Source organism: Monodon monoceros, unplaced genomic scaffold (assembly GCF_005190385.1).
Source record: "Monodon monoceros isolate NGI ecotype Baffin Bay Population unplaced genomic scaffold, NGI_Narwhal_1 Super_Scaffold_5, whole genome shotgun sequence".
NCBI classification, from domain to species: Eukaryota; Metazoa; Chordata; class Mammalia; order Artiodactyla; family Monodontidae; genus Monodon; species Monodon monoceros.
The window spans coordinates 113,816,211-113,833,747 of record NW_021703782.1 but is presented as its reverse complement, the minus strand read 5'-3'; the positions used below and the strand labels follow the sequence as shown (position 1 = coordinate 113,833,747).

Sequence of the window (17,537 nt, the reverse complement as noted above, 5' to 3'; positions counted from 1 at the left end):
TCCAGGAAGATCCCACATGCCGTGGAGCAACTAAGCCCGTGCGCCACAACTGCTGAGCCTGCACTCTAGAGCCCGCAAGCCACAACTACTGAAGCCCACGAACCACAACTACTGAAGCCCGTGTGCCTAGAGACCATGCTCCACAACAAGAGAAGCCACTGCAATGAGAAGCCCATGCACTGCAACAAAGAGTAGCACCCGCTGGCTGCAACTAGAGAAAGCCCACGTGCAGCAATGAAGATCCAACGCAGCCAAAAATAATAAATAAATTAAAAATAAATAAATTTTTTTAAAAAAGGATGTTGAATTTTTGTCAAAAGATTTTTCCACATCTATGGAGATGATCATATGATTTTTATTCTTCAATTTGTTGATGTGGTGTATCACATTGATTAATTTGTGGATATTAAACCATCCTTGCATCCCTGGGATAAATCCCACTTGATCATTGTGTATGATCCTTTTAATATATTGTTGGATTTGGTTTGCTAATATATTATTGAGGATTTTTTTTAATCTATGTTCATCAGGGATATTGGCCTGTAATTCCCTTTTTTTGTGGTGCCTTTGTTCCTTCATTTGGAACATATTCCTCTGTAGCCTCATTTGCCTAATTCTCTGTTTTTATTTCTGTGTATTAGGTGGGTCAGTTATGTTTCCTGAGCTTGGAAAAGTGGCTTATGTTGGAGGTGTCCTATGCGACCCACCCAGCAGCACACTCCCCTCTGGTCACCAGAGCTGTATGCTCTAGGGCTGCCCTCTGTGTGGGCTGCAAGGGCCCTTCTGTTGTGGCAGGGCCTGCTACTGTGGGCACACTGGTAGATGGGGCTGGCCCCTGGACCAGTTGGCTGCCAGACCTTGCCTCATGCAGAGGGTGCAGGCTCACTGGTGGGTGGGGCTGGCTGTGGGGCACAGGGGATCCCAGGTCTGGTGCCAACCTGCTGGTGGGTGGGGCTGGATGCCTACACACCTGGCTGTTCAGCCTGCTGGCTGGTGGGCAGGTAAGCCCCCAGCACTAACGGGTGCACTTGGTTTAATGTTCTTCTGCTGCCATCTGGAAATTCTTAATAACTTTTTAACAAGGACCTCTGCATTTTCAGTTTGCATGGGGCCCTGCAAATTATGCAGCTGGTTCTGGTTCCAGGGACACTCAGCTGATACAATGCACAAAGACCTGGGTCGTGAGCATGGCCCTGAGGAAAAATGCTTACAGGGAGACCCAGGTGCCTTCTCTGCTCCCACAGCAGCTTCCAGCACCCAGGAGGCAAGAACACCCGCTGGACAGGGAACATGGGACTGGGGTTCCAGCAGGCAGGCAGGAGCATGCTCCAGGGATATGGTGGGTCTACTCCCCAGCAGGCCTTGAGCTCTGGCCTAGAGCTCCGCAGGGGAAACTCCACTAGTGTCCAGTGCAGGATCCACCCCTAGGCACAGTGCTGGACCTTCAGCGGTGCCCCCATCCCATTGCTGATTGGACTAGAACAGCACCTGACCCAGACTGGACAGATCAGATTCTGACTCCTGGATTCTGCTCATTGGTCAGCACTTCCGAAGCCTGGAAGGACCAGTTCACTGTTACTGACCAAGAGAGGCAGTGTGTCCCACACGTGTTCTAGAGGCCTGGCTACTTGTCACCCTCAGTCCCACTGCGACCCCCATCTTCCAACCCAAACTCCGGGGTTGCTCCCTGAAAGGCTCCCTGAGGCCCTGCGAGGTGTGCACCACAGGAGGGCCCTGGGGCGGCAGCCCCCACCGCACGGAGGAAATGAGCAGGCTTGGAGCAGGAGGTCGCTTTATTGAGAAGAAGGCCAGTGGTCAGGTGGAGGCGGGAGATTGGAGGGGAAGGGAGAATGCAGTCCCGGGGTGGGGGAGGGGTGGGCGCCAGCTGGCAGCGTCACAAGTCCTGGGCTGACTTGTGAGAGTTCCGCTTGTCCTAGGCACCGTTCTGGCGCCGCAGGATGCCCGGGCTGAAGGCGGCCCCCGGCGGCCAGTGGCGGACCACGTGCCGGTACGACGTGGCCAAGCAGTCGAAGTAGTTAATGTTGAGCTTCCGGGCAATATGACGGCCGAGGTATTCCATTTGCTGTGCGAGCGGGTGGCGGTCAGCTCTTGCCTGAACAAGAGCTGCGCCGGAGGCGTCCCCTCCCCTTGGCCAGACCGCACCTCCAGCCCTGCCCGTCAGCCCCGGCGCCCTCTCCGCTGGCTCCCAGCTCGAGGGCCTGGGCCAGGTCCCCGTTGTATGCACTCTCCACCTGCGAAATGGCCCTATCTTAAGACCCTCAACAGTGGCTGGCGTCATGTTGAACCAAGGAGGGGAAGGGAGCGTGTCTGGGACCCCGTGGCGGGCTGGGAGGGACCCACCTCGTAGCGCTCCGACAGCTGCACCAGCACCAGCGGCTCCAGCTTGTGGCCGCACAGAACCAGCTGGAAGAAGCACCTTCCGTAGGCTGGCAAGGGGCAAGCCGCTCAGCCCCAGGTCTCTGTAGAGCCGGGGGCGGGGGCTCCGGGGGCGGGGGCTCCGGGGGCGGGGGCTCCGGGGGCGGGGGCTCCGGGGGCGGTTGGGTCAGTTGTCTGCTCCTCCCCACCCCACGTGGCTTCCCCTTCCCCTGCACGCCATCCCCCAGTCCGCGGCCCGCCCCGTGCGTCACCATCGGAGCTGAGCGCCATGCGCACGTAGACCAGGTGCATGGGGGCCTGACAGACGGTGCGGCCCTGGATGGAGAAGTGGTACACGCCGCGCACGTGGTTCAGCACCAGGCGGCGCCGCGGCAGCGACGAGATCATTAGCCACAGGCCCACGCCCACGCCGTAGGCAGGGAAGCCCCAAGTCTCCTGCTTCTGCACCTGTGGGCGCCGCGGGGACTTCCTGAGCCGCCGCGGGACCCAGGGGCGGGGCACCGAGTGGGGGTCCGGCCCCCAGAGTAGGAAGGCCGTGGGGGGCGGGCCCAGGAGCTCAGACCTCGCTCACAAGCCCGAAGCTGATGAGGAAGAAGCAGACGATGAAGAGCAGCGTCCCCTTCCACAGCGTGTCCAGGTAGTACTCGAGCACGAAGACTGGGGGCGGCGCGGCAGAGGCGCGTGAGGATACCGGGACCCTGCTCGCAGCCCGAGGTGGAAGTGCCAGGGCTTGGGCCCGGAACTGCCCGCCGGCCGCAGGGCCCGGGGCCGCTGTCGGGGTCCAGCCTGCAGTTCCAGCGCCCGCGAAGGCCGCAGCCGGCCCGGCCCCGCCCCGTTCAGATTCCAGTCCCCGCCCCGCGTCGCCGCTCCGCCGGGTTCTGGTCCCCTGGCAACTGAGTGTCGCCCTCACCGTTGGGCTGCTGCTGCGTGAACGGGTAGAAACTGTTGTTCTTGAGGCGCTTGGCCAGGTTGCGCTCGGTGCAGAAGAGTCCTTGGGCCCAGAGCTGGAAGGGCTTGCTGCCGGCGGTCGTAGGCAGGCCGCTGAACCGGCCCTTGGGGGCCTGGGTCGGGTACAGACCGTCAGCTGTGCGGCTTGTCTGTTGCCACTGCCCACTGCTCACAGCCACACTCATACCTGGGAGAATAAAGCCTTCAGGGTTGCGGTCCAGGAAGGAGCAGTTCTCAGGCGAAGGCAGGGGAACGACACCGAGTGGCGGTCTAGGCTGGGCGACGCCGGCTTCTAGAAGCTCTGGGCTGCACCGGGTTCTAGAAGCTCTGGGTGGCGGTTCTATTAGGGCCGTCCTGTTGATCTTCCCGTCTCCAGGGAGTCGCCCGGCCCTGCGGTGGGCGTGCACTTCCCCCGCTAGGCCCCACCCCACCGGAGGCCCCCTGCACAGCCTGGTTCACAGTCCTCACCTGAAGGGTGGGGTAGTGGGACATCCCAGGCCTGAGCTGGAAGGGAATCTGTAGGCAGGGGCCCCACCACGAGCCCCATGGCTGAGCATGGCCTCCCCTTCTCCACTGCCGCCTCTGCCCGGGTCAGAGCCTCATATACAAACACAGACAGCTCACCGTAGTCCCTGAGGGTGGAAAGCACAGACACGTGCGCACACACACACACGCACACTCACACTCAGTCCAAGATTTGAACCCAGGATTGAGCAGGCAAGGCCCGGCCACAGGCTGACTCAGGAGCCCTGGGGGGCTGCCCCCAACACCGCAACGCACAGGTTCTGGGCCAGCTGTAGCCCCAAGTAGTTCCCTCAGGGACAACCCCTAGCCTCTCACTGGGATCCGAAAGACCACACATGAGTTCCTAAAAATGTTTTATTGTAACAAAACGCTCACACATTCAAAAATGGGAAAGGGGTGAGGGCAGGGCTGGCTGGCTGGAGCTGCCTAGCTGGGAGGGGGCAGGCTGGTGAGCAGCTGCTGCAGGCACCACTGGACTTCTTCTGGGCCCCGGTAGGCCCGCTTCAGGCCCCGGGGAAGGCAGCGGCAGGACTCCAGGTTGAGGTACAGCAGACCCGAGCAGTTGCTGATCACAGAGCTGTGGGAGCAGTGCAGGCCATGGGAGGTTGAGCCACCGGCCCCAAGAAGACCCAGGCACAGCATGGCTGAGCCAGTCTAAGGAGCCCTCTCTACCCTTGCACTGCAGCTGGCTCTGCCACCTACAGCCATCAAGGCCCAAGCCCAGTACCCTTGGTGTCCCTAAGGCCAACCCCAAGCAGGGGCTGGGCCAGTATGGGCTCCCTTTTCAGACCCCTGGAGCTGGCAAGCCAGGCAGGACAGGGGATCAAGCCATACTGGCTCCAAGGAACTGGCGCGGGTGGGGATGCTGACCTGACTGTGCTTGCTGTGACCCGGGTGCCCCGGAGGTTGAGGGAGCACAGTGCCAGGTGCGAGGCCCCAGGGGCGCCTGAGAAGGCAGCTAAGGCCTGCTCCAGGTCCTTCTCACTGAAGCCCTGGCCACTCAAGTCCAGCTCCTGCAGAGTGTGGCACCACTTCTGAGTTAACAGAAGGCTGCCCTCCTTGGCTAGAGTCAGCCGGTCTGACATGCCATACAGGCCCAGGTGAAGCTGCTCCAGCTCTGGAGGTGAGAGGAATGGGCATGAGCTGTGGGGTGGGCAAGAATCCCCACATCCCACCTGCCCAGCCACCACCCGGGGAGTGCTGACCCTGACATGGAAGATCATGCAGGCCAGCAGGTGTGATTCGAGCACAGCCACGGAGATCCAGCAAGCGCAGGTGAGGGGAGCCGTGGAGCAGGCGGTCCAGGACCTCGTTGCTCACAAAGTTGCAGGTGGAGCTGGCAAGGCAGAGCTCCTCGAGGCTGGGGAAGCCTGGGCCAGGAGTCGTCGCTCGCCCGGAAGGCTTGGGAAGCCACATGAGGTTCAGCAGCCGCAACACCTGGGAGCGAGGCCCAGGCTGCAGGTGGGGAGGGGGCGACAGGTGGAAGGGGTGGGGCGGCAGGTACCTGCAGCTGGGGGCAGCCTTTCTGCAGGGCCTCGACAGGCAGCTGGAGGGGAGTGCTGTTGTGGTTGAGGCCTGTGCTCACCTCCAGGAGCTGGAGTTGTGGGCAGCAGCTGCCCTGTAGAGGTGGGGGAGAACACAGGGTCGGAGGCCTGGCAGTCCCTGGCTCAGCACCCAGCTCTGCTTCTGCCCGTGACCAACCTACCAGCAGTGCACCCAAGATAGCTGTCGTCTGGGAGCTGTAGGTCAGCCACAGCTTCCGCATTCGGGGCCCCGCCTCCTCCAAGAAGCTTACCACAGCCGTGGACTCCACCTGGAGACCCAGCACAGAGGTACCGGTCAACGCAGCCCAGGCTTCCTTGGGGCCCCTGGGGACTCCTGGGCTCACCGTGGAATGCTGTATGTCCAGGCTGTGGAGCTGGGGGCAGGCTTTGGCTAGCATGATCAGAGTGTCAGGGGTCACACCGTGGCAATCGGAAAGCTTGAGGAAGGTGAGCCGGGGACAGGACTCGCTAACCAGCTGTGGAAAACAGGGCCAGTTGGGGTTGGGGGAGGGCAGGCTGTGGTCCACAAGGGAAACGGACCAATGGCTGATGCCAACCGCACTTTACTGCCTCAGCAATGGTCTCCTTTCTGGCCATGCCAGGCCTACCTGGGTGCTCCCACCTCTCACACCTCCCTGCTGGAAGACACGCCAGGAAAGGAGAACCAAGCAGGCATCTTCGTGGGGCATCGTTGGGCCCCACGGTACCTGACCCACTCCCTGGTGGGTAACCCCAGAGTGTCATGGCTGGCGTGCAGGGCAGCCTCGAGCTCTCACCTTCAACACAGGGTGTACCTGAGACTTCCAGTGGATGAGAGTCAGCCTCTGGAGCTGTGAGAACCTGGGCCGACAGCAGAGGCAGAGCTGCACAGTGTTCCCATGCTGCCCCTTCTGCCAGCCTTCTCCCCACCCATCACCTTCGTGCAGGAAGGCAGGAGGGGGCCTGGGGCTTTCACACAACACACAAGCGCAATGAGGGGATAAGAAAGAGATGGAACTGCTCACCGACTGGGCATAAGCCACTCCAGGGATGCAAGAAGCTTCTTCTCAGTCTTGGTCCCACTCTTGGCGGGGCGGCCAACCAGCGGGGGTGACAGGGTGAGGGTGTGCCAGAGCGCTGGCTGGGAGGCGGCCTCGTGCCAGCGGCGGCACACGCGTGCAGCCCTGGGAGAAAATCTCTCCTGAGGGGCCGGGCCTTTTGTGGTCGATGCTCGCCCTCAATGGCTGTCGCTATGGGGTTTCCAAGAGGAGGGACCTGCCCCCCGCCAACTCTCACAACGCTGCGGACCCCTCAGTTCAAGGTCGGGCCCCTGGGATTCCAACTGGACGCCCTGAGAGACTGCGCTCTCTAAGACGCGTGTGTGGGCGCTCAGACACCCGCTGAGTGCCTAAGAGGTCAGCCTGAGACCCGGCGCTGTGCGCGATGGTCCTGGGGTACCTGCCAAGGAAGGGTATAGGCCCATCCGCCGCCACCAGCAGCCCGAAAATCTGCAGCAGGATTTCCAAGGGAATGCGGTCGCCCCAGCCCGGGTCGGGCTCCTGCTGCGGTGCGGGCGCGGGTGCGGGTGCGGGTGCGGTCCTGGGCTTGGCCTTGGCCTCAGCGGCGCGGGCCCCGTGGAGCCGCAGCAGCTGAGCACGGCGGGCGGCGCGCCTCTGAGCGCGGCGGCGGGCGGGCCCCGGACCTGGCAACACCAGCAGCATGCTGTCCGACTGCAGCAGGTGGTAACCGGAGCCGCTCGGGGCCAGCCGATCCCACCACCAGTCCTCCGCCGAGCGGCTCCGCGCCCCGGCCAGCGGCAAGATCCGGACCCTTTGCCGGGCCCGCCGGGCCACACCCGGAGCCATAGCCGCTCGCTGCGTTCCGAGTTCCGCCCGGAGGGGCGGAAGAGGCGGAGCCTGAGGCGGAAGGGGTGGGGCCGGCGGAGGCGCGGCTTGCCTCGGGGGGCGGGGTCAGGGCCCAGGGCTGGCCCTCCCCGCCCCTGGACTCCCCACTCGATTTCCGGAGCGGGATATCGGGCGCTGGGGCGCGTCGGCGGGTGGTTTCTCCGAGTCCTGGCGGGTGAGTTGGAGTCCTCGCTCCCGCTCGGCTGCATTTTCCGGCCCCACGGGTTCTGTGCTGGGTCCTCGACCCTGGGCCGGAGGCGGCGCCCTCGAAGTGTGGCGGGACGGCCGGTCGCCGGGTCAGGGAGCGCGCTCGTTCAGGACCGGGAGGCTCAGGCACCCCAGCGCACCGGTCGGCTCTCCGCCGCCCCCGTGATGCAGCGAGGGGCGGTGCCCGCCGTGGCCACATCCCCAGCCCCGACTTGGCTCCGGCTGTCCGGGGTCTCGCAGAAGCCGTAGAGGTGTGCTTGGCGCCTGAGAGGTAGACGTGTCCCGGAGTCCTTGTCCCGTATCCGTGCGGGGTAGTACTTTGGCGGTCTCGGTAGCTCACACCCGAAGATCATCTCCCTCTTTCATCATACTCTCCTGGGCTTCGGCGCCTTCTTGCTTCCCTACCTGGCGCCGGCCTTTGCTGTGTCGTGACCCCGGCACAGGCTGCCGGTGTGCTTTGTCCCTTCTCCTCCCCATCCCCCACCCCCGGCATCCCCCCAGTTTCCCTGGTCTTGGCTGTCTGGTCCTCTCCTGACAACGGTTCTGTGCCTTTCCCTTGTGATCTGCATGCATGTTACTTTCTTTCAAGCTAGACGAAGTCTTCAGTTCCCGGAGGAGCCGAAGCGTCTTTTGTGGACCTACGTGGGGAAAGAAGAGCTGGCTGTGACCTCTGCCCTGTCCTGAAGGCTCCAGCCTTGGGCTAAATGGCAGCACCCCCGCTGGGCCGTCTAGTGCTGACCCACGTGCTGGTAGCCCTCTTTGGCATGGGCTCATGGGCTGCCATCAACGGAATCTGGGTGGAGCTGCCTGTGGTGGTGAAAGACCTCCCGGAGGGTGAGTTCATGTGGGCAGGGGGTGAGGCTGCGTGCGGGGGAGGTGGGTTGCAGCTGCTCTCTGGCCCTGCGCATCCTGCCCCTGACACGGCTTCCTCCTTTTTCTCCTTGCAGGTTGGAGTCTCCCCTCCTACCTCTCTGTGCTTGTGGCACTGGGGAACCTGGGTCTGCTGGTGGTGACCCTGTGGAGGCGGCTGGCCCCGGGCAAGGGCGAGAGGGTCCCCATCCAAGTGGTGCAGGCGCTGAGCGTGGTGGGCACGGCCCTGCTGGCCCCCCTGTGGCCCCACGTGGCAGCAGTGGCAGGGCAGGAGTACTCTGTGGCCTTCCTGGCTCTCTCCTTCGTGCTGGCGCTGGCCTGTTGTGCTTCGAATGTCACGTTCCTGCCCTTCCTGAGCCGCTTGCCGCCTTCCTTCCTGCGGTCCTTCTTCCTGGGTCAGGGCCTCAGTGCCCTGCTGCCCTGTGTGCTGGCCCTAGTGCAGGGTGTGGGTCGCCTCGAGTGCCCACCAACCCCCACCAATGGCACTCCTGGGCCCCCCATTGACTTCCCAGAGCGTTTTCCTGCCAGCACTTTTTTTGGGGTCTTGTCCGCCCTATTAGTCGTTTCAGCTGCCGCCTTTCAGGGTCTCCTGGTGCTGTTGCCGTCACCACCGCCTGTACCCAGAGGAGGCCCAGGGCCTGGCCTGCAGGCGGGAGCCCCTGGAGTGGAGGAAGAGGAAGAGGCCTCACCCCTGCAGGAGTCTCCCAGCAAGACGGCAGGCACCACCCGCAGCCCAGAACCTGCGGCCCGTCGGCTGCTCTCCACCCGTGGTGTCTGCCTGCTGGGCCTGCTGGCCGTCACCAACGCTCTGACCAATGGCGTGTTGCCTGCCGTGCAGAGCTATTCCTGCTTGCCCTATGGGCGCCCAGCCTACCACTTGGCTGTGGTGCTGGGCAGTGCCGCCAACCCCCTCGCCTGCTTCCTGGCCATGGGTGTTCTATGCAGGTATATGGGCAGCCCAGGCCACTCAGGGTGGGACTTACGGGTGAGAGCCTGGGCCTGAGCCCTGAGTTTTTGCTCACCCCTGGCAGGTCCCTGGCAGGGCTGGGCAGTCTCTCCCTGCTGGGCATGCTCTTTGGGGCCTACCTGATGGCGCTGGCAATCCTGAGCCCCTGCCCACCTCTGGTGGGCACCTCTGCAGGCGTGGTCCTTGTGGTAAGTATGTTGGGGCACAGTGAAGCAAAGAGGGTGGCAGTAGGGAGGGGGTTCACCCTAGAGCAGGGGCATCTCACGCTCAGCCTGCTACTGTGTCCACCTTCCCAGGTGGTGTCGTGGGTTCTGTGTCTCGGCGTGTTCTCATACGTGAAGGTGGCTTCCAGCTCCCTGCTGCATGGGGGGGGCCAGCAGTCGTTGCTGGCAGCTGGCGTGGCCATCCAGGTGGGCTCTCTGCTCGGCGCCGTGGCCATGTTCCCTCCCACCAGCATCTACCATGTGTTCCGCAGCGGGAAGGACTGTGTGGACCCCTGTGGCCCCTAAGCCTGAGCAGGTGGGGACTCCGCTCCACTCCACTTGTCTTCAGGTTGGGGCTGCCACAGTGCCTGCGTGCCCACAGCCCAGGGAGGCCCACCCTACAAGCAGCCTGCTCACGGATGCCTGTGTACTCCACAGGAGAACCTGGCACTGCAGGCCAGGGTTGGGACCACAGAGCAGGCTCGGAGCCAGGGCCCGGCTGGGGATGTGGATTTGGCCCAGGCCCAGGACCTGTGTGGGATTTGTACAATAAAGCGTGTTCATTTCATGAGTTGGAGCTAACCCCAGGAACAACTCTTGCTGTGTAGATAGACCTCCCCTGAGCTAGAGCAGTAGCCTGACCTGTTCAACAGGGGCCTGTCCCACTCCCTGGGGCACTCATAGGTCCTGGGGGTCATAGAACCTCCTCCTAAACACAGATACACATACAGAACTGCCCAGAGGGAGGGTGAAGGCCAGCCCCCAGGGCCTGGAGTGTAGGCCAAGGACCCACACAGGCTACGGCAGTCAGAGGCTGTCTGGTGGGCCAAGCCAGCCAGGCACGAGGGTCAGGCCGCATGGGCTGCCTCGTAGTCGCTGCCTTTGTGGCCTGGGTGTGGCCCACTTACATGCTGCTTTATGGGAGGATCCTACCGGGGGATTTGTGCCGGGGGCTTGTTGCCAGGTCCTGGCACAGAAAGGGCTCAGCGAGTGGGACTTAGAAGAGACCAAGGTGTGAGGGTCCAGCCGATCTTGGGATTCTTCTGCCCAAGGACGTGGTCCCCTCCCCCAAACCACCAGCCTCGTTTGTAGCTCCTGTGATCAAACCTGCAAAGGCCCCAAACCCTTTATTCACACAGACGCGACAGTGGCTGCCTTCTCCCTGGGCTGCTGGCAGATGGCCCTGGCTCTGAGCAGCCCACGCTCTGTCCCCACCCTGGGACAGCAGTCCAGGCCTTTGCTTGTTGGTGTCTGCAGGGAGCTCAGCACCAAACACAGGCTGTCCTGCACCGGGGGCTCCCACACACAGGACTGGTGGGGAGTGGAGTGCGCCCCGAGCCAGGAGGGCCGGGACGATCTGAGGGGATTCAGGCGGGGCTGCCGCAGGGCCGGGGCCTGGGCTTCTGCCGCCTCCTCTGTGCCTCCTGGGCAGGTGGGGAGCAGAGGCCTGGGCGGGGGGGGAAACACAGGCTCCCCGGGGGGGCAGGACACCTGAGCCGTGAGCCAGTGTGACTGGCGTGGTACTGAGAGCCCATTCTCACAGACAAGGAGCCCTGCTTCCACAGGGGGCCCTGCAGCTGCCAGGGGCCGGGCGTGGGCACCGGGGGGAGCGGCTCCTGCCCTGCTGGCCAGCCCTCTCCGGATGCTGTTTCTAAGCTTCTGAAGCCGCCTGTCCTTGACTTGGGCTGTGCGGAGGCTTCTCAGGGACTTCCTCCCCGGCCTTGGCAGGACCGGCTGAGCTGAGGGACTTCCTGGCGGGAGGGAAAGATCCCCAGGCCTTGACCCACCCCCCCCATCAGGCATGTGGTGGGACCAGGCTCCCAGCTGGCCCAGACACAGCCCAGCCTTTAAGGCAGAAGGCCACCGCCCTCCAGGATGCTAACCACCCGGCCCCCTGACCTGATAGGGCTGGGGAGGGGGGGCGCTGGCAGGCGGGTGTGAGCTGTGGAAGCCACCTCTGGAGAGTGGGAGGGAGGAGGCCGAGGGTGTGACGGGGGTGGTGTGGCCCCGGGCCTCCGCGTGCCCTCACCTGGCCTCTGACGCTGCCCCTCACCCCTCCCCTGCCCACCCTGGGACCGGAGGCTGGTGGAGCCTCCCCCCAGTTCCTTCCTGCCTTCCCTCATGTTGGGCATCTGTGGAGCCTCCCCTGCCGGCGTGTGTGTCTGCGCCACGTGTGCCAGGCGTGAGGGCCCTGGGAAGCAAGGCACGGTCTCCTGAGGGGGGGTGGCCTTGAGCCCCGGAGGCCAGGACTGCAGGGGTGGCTTGAAGGAGCCCCTGCCCTTTGGCGTCTCCAGGGCGTCCGGTCAGCTCCCCGAAGGGAACAAGGCAGGAGCCCAAACAACCAGGGGAGGAAGACGCCTGGGGTTAAGTCCTAGAGGGCCGCGCGGCACGCCCTTCCCGCTCACGGCGTCGTCCGGGCGCGAGGCCAGTGGCTGGGAAGCAGGGCGGCCAGCCACACCAGCCGCTCAGACCTGAGCGTCCCCCCAGGGCCCTATCCGGGCACCCACGCCTCCAGCTCAACAGGTGGCCAGCCACCGAAGCTCACAGCCCTGCCCAAAGGGTCTCTCAGGTCCGGGGCAGTGAGGAACTAGAAGGAGACCCCAGAAGGGAGGCGGTGTCCCCTGTGTGAGAACAGAGCTGAGCCACGGGCCCTCTGTGGTCTGTGGCTCAGGTTCTCTCGAAACCAGAGAAGAGCCAGCCAGGGTGTGCCCTGCCACATGCAGCAGCCCCTCCGCAGGTGTGCAGCCACTCCCCCAAGACTGAGAGGGACGAGGCTCACCCGGCTCTGGTTGAGCAAGTAGAGGTGGGGCCTTCACCTTCCTTCAGTACCGGCTTCGTCAGCCCACCGGGGTCCCTAGGCAGGTGTGGGTTCCGACGCGGGCATGAGTGTGACAACACCTGGGTGAGGGGATGGTCACACCCCTCATCTACGCCTGTTCAGAGCCCCACTGCCTGACTTGGGGACAAGGGATGAGTCCTTCCAGGGGCTCCCTCCCCTCCATGGATTCAAAGGGACCTCCTCGCTTCTGTGGGGAATGGGGCCAGAGGATGGGAGTGTGGGAGAGACTGGGCCTCTGGTGAGGGAGTGGGTGCAGGTTATCAGCAATTCCAGAATCGGCCACTCTCGGACCAGGCCCACACTGGCTTGGCGTGCTGCCCACCTCAGTGGGGCCACGTGCTCTCCACTGCACCTTCCAGGGGCTCAGAGGCCCCTATCGTTCTAGTGGGCTTTCAGTCACAGGCCCCTGCCTTCCACCCTTTGGCTGGATGGGTGCCCAGCTAATCCAGCTGTGGTGCCCACCTTCCTGCCCATGGTGATTGAACTGGGAGCCCTGGGCCTGGGGAGCAAGTCGGGCGCTAACAGAGATTTGCCTCGGGGTGTCAGTCATCCCAAGAGCTATAAAAAACACCCAGACTACTCAGGGTCTTCACCGGAGAGTGAAGGCGTCCCAGGGCAAGCAGAGCGAAGGGTGGAGAGAGGCAGAATTCCGAGAGCATTCTGGGAACTCCTGGATCCAGCTGTACCCGAAACTAAGCCCCTTGGACTTGCAAGTTATGTGGGCCCACAATTTCTTGCTTAAGTTGAGTTGGTTCTTGTCTGTCACAGCTGCAGGAGTTGTGAAATCCTCTTTCGTCTCCTCTCTGAAGCATTTAGGACTGTTCAGACTTTGCACGCACAGCACTGGTTAATCTTTCCTTGCCTGGGGGAGAGTTGGTCATTCTCTTGGAGACTCTCCCTGTTGTACTCCCCATGACCCTTCCATCTCCCAGGCCGCCACTCCAGCTCCTGACCAGGGTGCTTCTCTGACCCACTTCCAACCTGCGTAGAAGAGTCTCCTGGACGTCCGACCCTCTGAGAACACCTCAAGCCAGGCCCGTTGGGGGGAAGGCAGGACCTTCCTCGGCAGGACCCCCCGGGAGGAGGTTTCTGTCCGTAACTGTATGAGCTGAATGAAAGGCAAGTGGCAAAGCAGCCTGGAAATTCCCCTCGTTTTGCAAGAGAGGCAGGAAAGCCGAGCTCTTTAGAACGCAGATTGCAAAAGATTCCCTACCTGATCCCTCGTTGACACCCCGAGCCAGCCCTTGATATTATTTACTCGCATCTTTAAAACCACAATGAGGTATCACCTCACACCTGTCAGAATGGCCATGCATCAAAAGGCAACAAATAACAAGTGTTGGCGAGGATGTGGAGAAAAGCAAATCCTCGTGCACTGTTGCTGGGAGTGTCGATTGGTGCAGCCACTATGGGAAACAGTGTGGAGGTTCCTCAAAAAATTAAAATAGAGCCACCATATGATCCAGCAATTTCACTTCTGAGTATTTGTCTGAAGAAAACAACACTAAATAGAAAAGATATATGCACCCCTATGTTTATTGCAGCATTATTTACAATAGCCAAGATATGGAAACAACCTATCGGCAGATGAGTGGATAAAGAAGATGTGCGACATATATACAATGGAGTATTACTCAGCCATAGAAAAGTATGAAATCTTGCCGTTTGTGACAACATGGATGGATTTTTTTTTTTTTTTTTTTTTTTTTTTTGGCTGCGTTGGGTCTTCGTTGCTGTGTGTGGGCTTTCTCTAGTTGCGGCGAGTGGGGCCTACTCTTCATTGCAGTGCGTGGACTTATTGTGGTGGCTCCTCTTGTTGTGGGGCACGGGCTCTAGGGGCATGGGCTTCGGTAGTTGCAGCACACGGACTCAGTAGTTGCGGCACATGGGCCCTGGAGGGCACAGGCTTCAGTGGTTGTGGCACATGGGCTCAGTAGTTACGGGGTGCGGGCTCTAGGGTGCGCGGGCTTCAGTAGTTGTGGTGCATGGGCTCAGTAGTTGTGGCTCGTGGCCTCTAGAACGAGGCTCAACAGTTGTGGCTCATGGGCTTAGTTGCTCCGCGGCATGTGGGATTTTCCTGGACCGCGGCTCGAACCCATGTCCCCTGCACTGGCAGGTGGATTCTTAACCACCGTGCCACCAGGGAAGTCCCGACTCTTTTTTGTTTGTTTTTAGATTTTATTATTTTGGCTGTGTTGGATCTTAATTGCGGCACGCGGGATCTTCGTTGAGGCATGTGGGATCTTTTGTTGCGGCATGCAGTCTTCTCTCTAGTCGTGGCGTGCAGGTTTTCTCTCTCTGGTTGCGGCGCATGGGGTCCAGGGCGCATGGGCTCTCTAGTTGAGGCGGGCAAGCTCAGTAATTGTGGCACGCGGTCTTAGTTGCCCCGCGGCATGTGGGATCTTAGTTCCCTGACCAGCGATCGAACCCGCGTCCCCTGCATTGCAAGGCGGACTCCTTACCACTGGACCACCAGGGAAGTCCCAACATGGATGGACTTAGAGGTTATTATGCTGAGTGAAATAAGTCAGACAGTGAAAGACAAATACTGTGCGATTTCACTTGTATGTGGAATAAAAAGCAAAACAAACGAACAAACATATCAAAGCAGAAACAGACTCATAGATGCAGAGAACAAACTGGTGGTTGCCAGCGAGGAGAGGGGTGGGGGATGAGTGAAGTAGGTGAGGGAGATTAAGAGGTACAAACGTCCAGTTACAAAATAAATGAGTCACAGGTATGAAACATACAGTGTTGGGAATATAGTCAATAATATTGTTGGGGCTTCCCTGGTGGCGCGGTGGTTGAGAGTCCGCCTGCCGATGCAGGGGACACGGGTTCGTGCCCCGGTCCGGGAAGATCCCACATGCCGCGGAGCGGCTGGGCCCGTGAGCCATGGCCGCTGAGCCTGCGCATCCGGAGCCTGTGCTCTGCAACGGGAGAGGCCACAGCAGTGAGAGGCCCGCGTACCACAAAAAAAAAAAAATAATAATAATAATAATATTGTAATAACTTTGTGTGGTGATGAAACGGAGCAGGACCCTATGGTCCTTGCCCACATTGTCCTCAGCCTGCCTTTTGTCTGTGGAAAAACTTTAGCCAAAGAATAAGTTTAATCAGAGAGAAGTGAAAAAATGCAGAAAAAAAGGAAACAGTCAAAGGAGACCAAATAATAATAGTTTAGTCATTAAGCAGAGTCAAATTCCTTTAGTTCCTTCTCCAGGGCTATAGATCATGTTCTGAGCCATATCCTGTGAGCTGTCTTATAGATACTGAAACCCCCGCCAGGTGGAAGAAGTTAACTACATGATGACCAGGCTGTAGCCATGACATAAGCTGCCACAATTCCAAGAACTGGCCTCAAAGGAAAGGGAACAAACAGACCCTGGACCTGAAGATTAACCGTGCTTAAAACAATCAAGATGATGCCGGTCAGACCACCAAAGACTAATTTCAAGATGACTGTCAGAGTTGACTGTGCTGTTTCTACACGTAACCCCTCCATCTGTCTATAAAAGCTCTTGCCCCCCGTTGCGGGCGGCAGGGGGGGAGTCGGCCTTTGGACAGGTGCCACCCCCACACCAGTTGCTGGCATCCAAAATAAAGAAACTTTCCTTTCCACACGTTGCCTCTTTATTGGCTTTTGAGCAGGGAGCAGCTGGACCCCACTTTCGGTTACAGTGACCGATGGTAACTGGACTTATGCTGGGCATCATTTTGTAATGTATAGAAATATTGAATCGCTACGTTGTTCACCTGGAACTAACCTAGTGTTGTAGGTCAATTATACATCGAAAACAAACTCATAGAAAAAGAGATCCGATTTGTGGTCACCAGAGGCAAGGGGTGGGGGGAGGGGGAATTGGATGAAGCTGGTCAAAAGGTACAAACTTCCAGTTATAAGTGCTAGGGATGTAATGTACAACGTGATTAGTATATTCAACTGCTGAATGTTACATACGGAAGTTGTTAAGAGTAAATCCTAAGAGTTCTCAGTACAAGGAAAAAAACGTTTTTTCCTTTTTCTTTTATTTTGTATCTATATGAGATGATGGATGTGCATTAAACGTACTGAGGTCATCATTTCATGATGTGTGGGAGTCTAATCATTATGCTGCACACCTCACACTTGTCCAGTGCAAACATCAATTACATCTCAATAAAACTGGAAGAAAAAAAGAGCATTTGCTTTCAAAGCATATATGTATGTATGATAATATAGAAATATGTGGTCATATATAATATATAGAGATGCAATAAAATATTAAACGCATTAAAAGAAAGAAAAAGAATAATGTTGGAGGAATCTCTCACAGTTCCCAATTACAAAACTTATTACAAAGCTACGCTAATTGAGGCAAGGTGGTGCTGGATATTCAAGACACATGGATCGATGGAACAGAACCACAGGTTCAGGATGACACTCTTACATTTATGAGTAATGGATTTTTGGCAAGGTGCCAAGACAATTCAATGTTGAAAGAATAATCTTTTATACAACTGAATATCCACATGCAAAAGAACAATGTTTGACCCCTACATCATACCATATGCAAAAATTAACTCAAAAGTGCATCGTAGACAAATTTAAGAGTTAAAACTATGAAATTCTTGGAAGAAAACGTAGGATTAAATCTTAACAATCTAAAAGCATAAGCAACAAAAGGAAAATTAGATAAACTGGACTGTATCAAAGTTAAAGACTTCTGTGCTTCAAAGGACATTATCAGGAAACTGAAAGGACAATCCATGGAATGGGGGGAAATGTTTGCAAATCATCTATCTGGTAAGGGACTTGTATCCAGAATATATAAAGCACTCTCACAGCTTTACAATAAAATGACAAGTAACCCAATTAAAATTGGGCAAAATATTGAGTAGACATTTCGTAACCGAGCAGGACCTACGGGACCTTCTTGGAGCAGACCCCCGCCACACACACACACATGTCCTCTGCCTGCCTCTTGTCTGTAGAAAAACTTCAGTCTCCTAATCCTTCCCTGAGTTCTGAAGAGTAAATTTAATCAGAGAAGTGATAAAATTCAGAAAGAAAGGAAAACAGTCAAGCAAGACAAAATAATAATAGTGTAGCCATTAAAGCCAAGGACCTTCAGTTCCCCCTCAAGGACCGTAGAGACTCTTCTGAGCCCTGTC

General features: G+C 58.9%; 3 protein-coding genes across 13 annotated transcripts; 1 reads left to right on the top strand and 2 right to left on the bottom strand.

The window, feature by feature from the left end:
* Positions 1-1,933: 1,933 nt before the first annotated feature.
* TMEM249 (transmembrane protein 249) lies at positions 1,934-3,946 on the bottom strand. The gene is made up of 5 exons (XM_029203511.1): positions 3,308-3,946; positions 2,960-3,054; positions 2,649-2,844; positions 2,362-2,447; positions 1,934-2,083 (listed from the first exon to the last, which is right to left on the bottom strand). The coding sequence occupies exons 1-5, from the start codon at positions 3,528-3,530 to the stop codon at positions 1,934-1,936; spliced, it is 750 nt and encodes a 249-aa protein (XP_029059344.1). The 5' UTR covers positions 3,531-3,946.
* On the top strand, positions 2,986-13,988 carry SLC52A2 (solute carrier family 52 member 2). Of its 7 annotated transcripts, none has more exons than XM_029202258.1 (5): positions 2,986-3,034; positions 8,094-8,338; positions 8,452-9,319; positions 9,406-9,529; positions 9,613-10,900. In XM_029202258.1, the coding sequence occupies exons 2-5, from the start codon at positions 8,209-8,211 to the stop codon at positions 10,150-10,152; spliced, it is 1,662 nt and encodes a 553-aa protein (XP_029058091.1). In that variant the 5' UTR covers positions 2,986-3,034; positions 8,094-8,208; the 3' UTR covers positions 10,153-10,900. The 7 variants fall into 7 exon arrangements, with proteins under 7 accessions (XP_029058091.1, XP_029058092.1, XP_029058094.1 ...); XM_029202259.1 differs by having other exon boundaries at positions 3,019-3,034; positions 8,098-8,338; XM_029202261.1 differs by lacking the exons at positions 2,986-3,034; positions 9,613-10,900 and adding exons at positions 7,386-7,472; positions 13,316-13,988.
* FBXL6 (F-box and leucine rich repeat protein 6) lies at positions 4,187-7,296 on the bottom strand. 5 transcript variants are annotated; one of them, XM_029202239.1, is made up of 9 exons: positions 6,852-7,295; positions 6,419-6,577; positions 6,191-6,254; positions 5,759-5,890; positions 5,576-5,683; positions 5,375-5,488; positions 5,076-5,307; positions 4,741-4,987; positions 4,187-4,447 (listed from the first exon to the last, which is right to left on the bottom strand). In XM_029202239.1, the coding sequence occupies exons 1-9, from the start codon at positions 7,256-7,258 to the stop codon at positions 4,297-4,299; spliced, it is 1,614 nt and encodes a 537-aa protein (XP_029058072.1). In that variant the 5' UTR covers positions 7,259-7,295; the 3' UTR covers positions 4,187-4,296. The 5 variants fall into 5 exon arrangements, with proteins under 5 accessions (XP_029058072.1, XP_029058073.1, XP_029058070.1 ...); XM_029202240.1 differs by having other exon boundaries at positions 5,076-5,271; XM_029202237.1 differs by having other exon boundaries at positions 5,576-5,890.
* Positions 13,989-17,537: the final 3,549 nt, after the last annotated feature.

Coding starts and splice junctions, on each gene's coding strand:
- FBXL6 (XM_029202235.1), bottom strand. CDS start 7,258: ATGGCTCCGGGTGTGGCCCGGCGGGCCCGGCAAAGGGTCCGGATCTTG. Junction 5,891..6,190: donor AGGTACACCCTGTGTTGAAG/GTGAGAGCTCGA, acceptor TGTTTTCCACAG/CTGGTTAGCGAGTCCTGTCC. Junction 5,308..5,374: donor AAGGCTGCCCCCAGCTGCAG/GTACCTGCCGCC, acceptor CCTCGCTCCCAG/GTGTTGCGGCTGCTGAACCT.
- TMEM249 (XM_029203511.1), bottom strand. CDS start 3,530: ATGAGTGTGGCTGTGAGCAGTGGGCAGTGGCAACAGACAAGCCGCACA. Junction 3,055..3,307: donor CACGCAGCAGCAGCCCAACG/GTGAGGGCGACA, acceptor CGCCGCCCCCAG/TCTTCGTGCTCGAGTACTAC. Junction 2,448..2,648: donor CATGGCGCTCAGCTCCGATG/GTGACGCACGGG, acceptor GCCCCTTGCCAG/CCTACGGAAGGTGCTTCTTC.
- SLC52A2 (XM_029202258.1), top strand. CDS start 8,209: ATGGCAGCACCCCCGCTGGGCCGTCTAGTGCTGACCCACGTGCTGGTA. Junction 8,339..8,451: donor GGTGAAAGACCTCCCGGAGG/GTGAGTTCATGT, acceptor TTCTCCTTGCAG/GTTGGAGTCTCCCCTCCTAC. Junction 9,320..9,405: donor GCCATGGGTGTTCTATGCAG/GTATATGGGCAG, acceptor CACCCCTGGCAG/GTCCCTGGCAGGGCTGGGCA.